Source organism: Gobio gobio, assembly GCF_949357685.1.
Source record: "Gobio gobio genome assembly, chromosome: 21".
NCBI lineage: Eukaryota > Metazoa > Chordata > Actinopteri > Cypriniformes > Gobionidae > Gobio > Gobio gobio.
In genome coordinates this window covers 6,661,133-6,669,252 of record NC_137117.1, presented here as the reverse complement: position 1 = coordinate 6,669,252, position 8,120 = coordinate 6,661,133, and the positions used below count along the sequence as shown (strand labels likewise).

At 44.6% G+C, this 8,120-nt stretch overlaps 1 protein-coding gene across 1 annotated transcript; it reads left to right on the top strand.

The window, feature by feature from the left end:
- The first annotated feature begins 312 nt into the window (after positions 1-312).
- On the top strand, positions 313-2,691 carry ccn1 (cellular communication network factor 1). The gene is made up of 5 exons (XM_079802589.1): positions 313-651; positions 817-1,030; positions 1,146-1,490; positions 1,568-1,749; positions 1,825-2,691. Exons 1-5 carry the CDS (start codon positions 604-606, stop codon positions 2,125-2,127), a joined length of 1,092 nt encoding a protein of 363 aa, XP_079658715.1. The 5' UTR covers positions 313-603; the 3' UTR covers positions 2,128-2,691.
- Positions 2,692-8,120: the final 5,429 nt, after the last annotated feature.

Below are 8,120 nucleotides of genomic sequence, written 5' to 3'. Positions count from 1 at the left end.
CTGGTTAAATAATACTTAAAAATAACCCTAGTAGTAGTTCTCAACACCATGCGTTATAATGCTTAGATACGGGCAACAATAAATACTGACATAAAATTCCTTTAAAAACGAATTGCATAATTCGCACACCCACACAACTGCATCTATCGGTCTCCAAACATACACGTTTGAACGTTATGTTTGGATAAATAACATAAGGTTTCAAGGCTTTATGCATTAAATTTACGCAAACACAAAAAAGGAAATGTGAAGAACAGAGAGAGAGAGAAAGAGAGAGGGGGGGGATATAGAGGGGGGAACTGTAAAAAATGTGTTCAGTGAGAGGGGAAAATTCATTTAAGAGAGAGAGAGAGAGAGAGAAAAAAAGAAAGTTAGACAGGGTGGTGCTTAGCTCGGATGGAAAACGCGCCAAGAAACATTCCTCGCATAGCTTCGGAACAGTTCAGCGATGGTGACGTCAGGGCTCCACGAGTGTATAAAAGAGGAGGCGAGCGCGTCTTCCCTCTCAGAGAGCGCTGCGCCTTCAGACGCACGGAAACAACCTGAGAACGCGACGCGCAAACGAGGACTTTAACTGCTTAACTGCTACAAAGAGAAGCGAAGATGTTTGCCTGGGCTGTAATCGTCATCCTTACTGCACACTTTAACGTGGTGAGTTGCTTTCATTTCTCCTGTGCTTGTTATAGAGGATTGAGGGAACTCTCCAAGTGCTCATTCACTGGAGGCTCATTTCTGAATGCATACATTGAGAAGGCACATGTTTATCCGTGACGCATTGAGAAGGCTTATTTATGAGTGGCTGGTTTTTCTGCTCAGGTCTTCTCCAGCTGTCCAGTGGCATGCTCGTGCCCGCATGAGCTCCCCAAATGCGCGCCCGGAGTCAGCCTGGTCCCGGACGGCTGCGGCTGCTGCAAAGTGTGCGCCCGACAGCTGAACGAAGACTGCAGCAAGACGGAGCCGTGCGACCACACCAAGGGGCTGGAGTGCAACTTCGGGGCCAGCCACGGGGCCACCAGAGGCATCTGCCGAGGTATGTTTCTCATTATGCTTGGTAAAAGACACCGAATGGAAAGCATGTGTGGATGGGGGGAGGTTGGAATGCGAGCATTGGATTTAAAATATACCTTTTTCCTTTTCCTTCGCAGCCAAATCCGAGGGCAGACCGTGCGAGTACAACAGCAGGATCTACCAGAACGGAGAGAGCTTCCAGCCGAACTGCAAGCACCAGTGCACATGCATCGACGGGGCGGTGGGATGCATTCCGCTGTGCCCGCAGGAGCTCTCCCTGCCCACGCTGGGCTGCGCCAACCCCAGGCTGGTCAAAGTGCCAGGCCAGTGCTGCGAGGAGTGGGTCTGCGACGACGGGAAGCCTAGGGAACCCGCCGACAAGCTGTTTGGCAACGATCCCGCACTCGATGACTCCGAAAGCGACCTCACCAACAAGAACGAGCTCATCTCCGTCGTAAAGCCCGGACCCAAAACCTTACCCGGTAAGATGCCGACACATTGGATCGCGCCTAGTCCGTTTGTGTGCCCGAATACACATCTAACTTTTGTCTATCCGCAGCCTTTCGATTGCCATCTGAGAAGTGCATAGTGCAAACCACACCCTGGTCCCAATGCTCCAAGACCTGCGGCACGGGAATCTCCACCAGGATAACCAACAACAACGGCGAGTGCAAGCTGGTGAAGGAGACCCAGATCTGCGAAGTCCGTCCCTGCAGCCAGTCCCCCTACACCAGCCTCAAGGTAAGCAACATCCCCCATCACACGCAAACATACACATTCAAGTGCATCCGATTCTAATCTCGCGTCCCCCAACAGAAAGGAAAGAAATGCAACCGGATCAAGAGGTCCATTCAGCCGGTGAAGTACACCTTCGCTGGATGCTCCAGCCTGAAGAAGTACCGGCCCCGGTTCTGCGGCTCCTGCGTGGACGGCCGCTGCTGCAGCCCGCAAGAGACCCGCACCATCCGCGTCAAGTTCCGCTGCGAGGACGGCGAGACCTTCAACAAGAACGTCATGATGATCGAGTCCTGCAAGTGCACCTTCAACTGCGCCCATGCCAACGACGCCACCTACCCCTTCTACAGACTCTTCAACGACATCCACAAGTTCAGAGACTGAGCGCTTGGGAATCCCGGAAACGCGTCACGAGTGAGACGACCAATCCGGAAATGGGAGGGGGGGGCGTCGGGGGTGGGGGGGGGGGGGCAGATTGACTCCTGTTGTAACTAGATTCCCACGGAATTACGGACTTACATCGCGGGGACTTTAAAGTGCACTGTTTGCTGAGGCCGCGTCAGCGTTTTGGAAAAAAGGCTCGCTCCACACTGGAGCGCTACGTTTTATAGCTTCGTTACGGAGCAACCTGTAAAAGATGTAAATATCACAAGTCCTGATGTATATCTTGATGTCTAAATACAAAACAATGTGTGTGTGCGTGCGTGTATTCCCAATTGTAGATAAAACGTGTCCCTCCGGATGTGGGTGAACGCATCCTCATTGTTTGGCAGCTAATGCAATCCCAACTCCACCACATGATCAACAACAGACTTAAGCGGTTGAATGAATGTTTATTAATATTATTTATCGCAAATGTAGCTCTTTTATTTGAACATTGTCATACTGGAATAAAGTGTAAAATGATCTAATTTTATATGTTACAAATAAAAGATTTATTTATGAACTAAACCCCCCTTGAGTTGCGTCCTTGAGTGCTCACGCATGACTTTGATTGGATGAGGGGATGGTTATATAACATCACTCCCTCTCTTTCTCTCTCTCTCTCTCTCTCTCTCTGTTGAATGGAATGCTATTGGGGAACCGTAAGACTTGACTTGCTTCCTACAATAAAACCTAGCGATAGCAGAAAGCATGGAGCTGCGCCCGGAATCCTGAGTGCTTTTCCAAACGGAGCTCCAGTCTGTGTTTACAGGAGCTTTCAGAGGCATTGGACAAGGTCGTCCCTGATGCTTTCATTCTTTATATAACTCCCTAACAACACATTCACGTTGACGTCGCACATGGGTTTAATGAGTCCTGATCTTATCTTCGATATAGCTCCGTAATCATGATCATCAGAGGTTTGATCCAGGTGAAGGAGATCCAGCTGAGGAATGCAGACGCGCTGATGGTCGGCAGATGTTGGAAAATATTTGGCTTGTTCGGTTTGGGCTGCTAAAAATATGCCACTTCTGAAAGAAACAGAGATCCTGTCCCGGAGCAGACCCAGCTTTATGACATCCCAAGGGACAAAGGGATGGTTATATCACACAAGGGAAGTGGTTTCTATCGGAGTAGCACAGAGGTCCAGACGTTTCCTTCAGATATGACGATGCAGACCAAAAAAAAAGGGAATGAGATGACAAAAACAAGGCCTATAACAGCTGAGGGTGATGAAGTCAAATGGAATGAGAACTGTAATTTTAATGGAGTCGTTTGTTATGCAATCCTTCATTCTGGCATCCGAAAGGAATGAAACATTCAGTCTTTGTCTTAGTCTCTGTTCAGTGAAGTCCCTCATTGGGGGTTTACCTGTCTGTCATTTCACTGATGACCCCTAGTGGCCAAATACAGAGCTGTCAAATGTTTTAAAGGGACAGTCCAGCCAAAATGACTTTTACTAATCACGTGCTTCCAAACCTCTGTGCATTTCCAGTCACATTTTAGATTAGGGTCTCACTATAAATTATGACTATTGCCTCAATAAACTCCTAATTACTGTTTATTAATAGTTAGTAAGGTGGGTGTTAAGTTTAGGTATTGGGTAGGATTACACTCTAAAAATGCTGGGTTAAAAACAACCCAAGTTGAGTTGAACATGGACAAACCCAGCGGTTGAGTTGTTTTAAGCATTTAACCCAACCGCTGGGTTAAAACAACCCATTTAGTGGGATAAAACAACTCAACCGCTGGGATAAAACAACCCATTCAGTGGGATAAAACAACCCATTCACTGGGATAAAACAACCCATTCACTGGGATAAAACGACCCATTCAGTGGGTTAAAATAACCTAACCGCTGGGATAAAACAACCCATTCACTGGGATAAAACAACCCATTCAGTGGGTTAAAACAACCCAACCGCTGGGATAAAACAACCCATTCACTGGGATAAAACAACTCATTCAATTGGATAAAACAACCCATTCACTGGGATTAACAACTCAACCGCTGGGATAAAACAACCCATTCAGTGGGATAAAACAACTCATTCACTGGGATAAAACAACCCATTTACTGGGATAAAACAACTCATTCACTGGGATAAAACAACCCATTCACTGGGATAAAACAACTCATTCAATGGGATAAAACAACCCATTCAGTGGGATAAAACAATTAAAAACAACCCATTCACTGGGATAAAACAACTCATTCAATGGGATAAAACAACCCATTCACTGGGATAAAACAACTCAACCGCTGGGATAAAACAACCCATTCAGTGGGATAAAACAACTCATTCACTGGGATAAAACAACCCATTCACTGGGATAAAACAACTCATTCACTGGGATAAAACAACCCATTCACTGGGATAAAACAACTCATTCAATGGGATAAAACAACCCATTCAGTGGGATAAAACAACCCATTCAATGGGATAAAACAACCCAACCGCTGGGTTAAAACAACCCATTCACTGGGATAAAACAATTAAAAACAACCCATTCACTGGGATTAAAACAACCCAACCTGCTGGGATAAAACAACCAAAAACAACCCATTCACTGGGATAAAACAACCCAACCGCTGGGTTAAAACAACCCATTCACTGGGATAAAACAACCCAACCGCTGGGATAAAACAACCCATTCACTGGGATTAAAACAACCCAACCTGCTGGGATAAAACAACCAAAAACAACCCATTCACTGGGATAAAACAACCCAACCGCTGGGTTAAAACAACCCATTCACTGGGATAAAACAACCCAACCGCTGGGTTAAAACAACCCATTCACTGGGATAAAACAACCCAACCGCTGGGATAAAACAACCCATTCAATGAGATGTAGAATATGGTCATGCATTAATATGTGCTTTATAAGTGCTAATAAACAGCCAGTATCCTAGTAATACGCATGCTAATAAGCAACTAGTTAATAGTGAGAACTGGACCCTAAACTAAAGAGTAACTGCACAAAAGAAGACATTTTGAAGAACGTTGAGGTCCAACCACATCGACTTGGATGAAGATTTGTTTTCAAAATATGTGACCCTGGATCACCAGACCAGTCATAAGGGTCAATGTTTTGAGATTTATGAATAAATAAGCGGTCCATCCAAAATCTGGAATCTGAGGGTGCAAGAGTGAGTAAATTAATTTTTGGGTGAACTTTCTCTTTAAAGGCCCGTTCACACCAAGGCCGATATGAGTTATTAGTGTGAATGGACTTTAACTCTTGAAATAACAGCTAAAGTGTGAGATGGTGGTCTGTGTGAGATGGTGGTCCAGTGGGTTAAACCATGTACCTGATATGCAGAAGGTTGCTGGTTCGAACCCAGCGGTCACCACCAGTGTCCTTGAGCAAGGCACTTTACTCCATGTTGCTCCAGCGGGATTGTCCCTGTAATAAGTGTTGTAAGTCGCTTTGGAAAAAAGTGTTTGCCAAATGCATATATATATATATATATATATATAAACACATCTTGTAATGCATACACTACTTAAAAAAAGTAGGGTGTTGCTCACTTAAGTCCATGTGCTAATATGATCTATAGATGTGGTCTGTGTGATTTTTTAAACCTGTTTTATGGTCCAAACGATAAAAAAAGGTGCATCTGATCACCTACAGCAGCAGCACAGCTCACACATTTGGGGAATTGCATGTCCATGTGTCTTGAGAACATTTGTGTACAATGATGAATAGCTTGAGTGAGACAAAACGGGTGTGAGAGACATTCTGCCAAACGGAGAGTATGGGGAATAGTCACCATTAGAGCGCTTAACTAGCCATGACAGACACCTCATCTCACACCGGCCATGGATGTAAGCAATGACGACATGAGCAGACGCGTTACATAAGCGCTAATGATGAAGCTAACGAAAATCAGCCCGCGCTCCAGAGAAGGCGTCAGCGGCCCGTCCGGGGGGGCGAAGACGTCTGTTTATCTGCTGGAACAAAGCGCTCTTTGATGGGGAAACGAAGCGTTAGTGCTGCTGTCTGTGGAAAAGGGTTCGAGAGCCAGGCTGAGATGGACCCCGGGTGTTGAAACATGAACAGAAAACACATGGATTCAACTCCACAGGGATGCTTAGAAACCCTCGCAACAACTACAGACGTGCCCGACTGAAACGACCAGCTGGAATCTGATTGGCTGGCTGCACCAAAATTGTTTAGTATGTCATTTTAGTCACTATTTTTACTGTATTTTTGAGTAATCAAAACATTGTAAAATCTTACCGACCCCAACATTTTGAACACCAATGTGTTTGTGTAACGGAGGCCAGCTAGTAGTCGCTGTGCGAGTAAACCTCACTCCTCTGATCTCAAGAGACGCTCTAGCGACTGACACTAGGGGTTGCAGCATTTAGCCTCCTGTTAGAGCATCTGACTCTCATGCAGGCGGACCCGGGTTCTGCATGAAATTCATCCGGGCAAATCCGTTTTGAAATCGGACGTTGTGTTACCATGGAAACGGTACTCGAAATTCTCGAAAAAGCGAAAAGCGGGCTCCTCCCCCTAGTGGGCGGTGTCAGGTTTCATTTTACACTACTTTATAATCAAAATCTTTTCTAATCTTGACAAAATGCATACCGTCGGAAAGGTCTGAGTCTCAAGGGTCCATATTTGGTGACTGTTTTGTGATGGAAGTGATATTTGGACTGAAATTTACAAGAAAATGCATTAAAAAAACAATCAATTGAATGTGGATGACACCCGGTGGATATTTTTGGTACATCATCTCATGGGAACGTCAATTTTTGTGATGTCAACTTCAAATTTGGAACACAACTTGGTTAGACATATGGCTTTGATTTTATAATCCTTTTATAGTACATTTTTTTTGGTAAAACATATATTTGATATAAAATAAAAAATATTTAGTAGAGTATTTTTTAATTTAGAGTAAATTTAAACTTAATTAATTTTTCCATTCTTTCATATATAAATTGCTTTCACTTCAGCAACAATCTGCCGAGTGTCGTCTTTAAAACAAGACCAAACTTAATTCTATATTCCAAAGCATTCCTGAATTACAGCCGTTTAAGCTTGGATAGTGCATTTTTACATCTATTCTCAAAAAGGGGGGTCAGAATAAACTGTAAAGTGTCCGTTAGTTTTGGATGATGATCATAGGTCAAAAACAGACAATAATGCTTTATATGAAGAGTGTCATGTGTTCATATTGGGCAAGAACACACGCTTATTACCAAACAAAAGACGAGTCCAACTTATGCAAGAAACACAACCAAAACATCTGGCCAGGTCAATGATACTAGATCATTATGGGATGCCTGTAATAATAAGTATAGCAATACTGACGGTTGAGTAAACACCACTAACAAGACAGACAAACTTGTCTAAAGACGTACCCAGCATGCACCTGATTCTCTAAAGCAATGGGAGTCGCCAAATGCAATTACGCACAACGCCAAGCCCACATATTTGAGAAACTGAATCACAAGCTCATTCTGAAATATTGTAAACAAAAAAACCTCTTTCACCAAATAAAGCGGTTCATGTTTGTTTGGGATTCTTTGCAGGATCGTATCGTTGAGCTTGCAAACAAGCGCTCACAGAGGGACGAGTTTACACTGACATCTCTGGTCCGAATTAACGCTGGCCGCTTCTCAGGACCCGATGTACTGGAAAACAAACCCGTCCCGTCTGAGGGTCATCCGTGGGCCACATCTACCAGCTCGATCGGTTCCCCAGCATCAGGACGGGAGGTTTCCTCTCGATAACGCTCGCTCATGAGTGCTATGGCCGTACCACAGCAGCTGTACTTCCTGTCTGTGGTGATCGTTTCTGTGTAATCTCACTCTGAAAACACACATCTGGTGCAAACACACACTCTATAGATAGAAAACATCACGGCTCATGCCCTCAAATACACGAATAAACACATTTCAGTCCGGCTGAGATCAAAGTGGACACTATTTACTT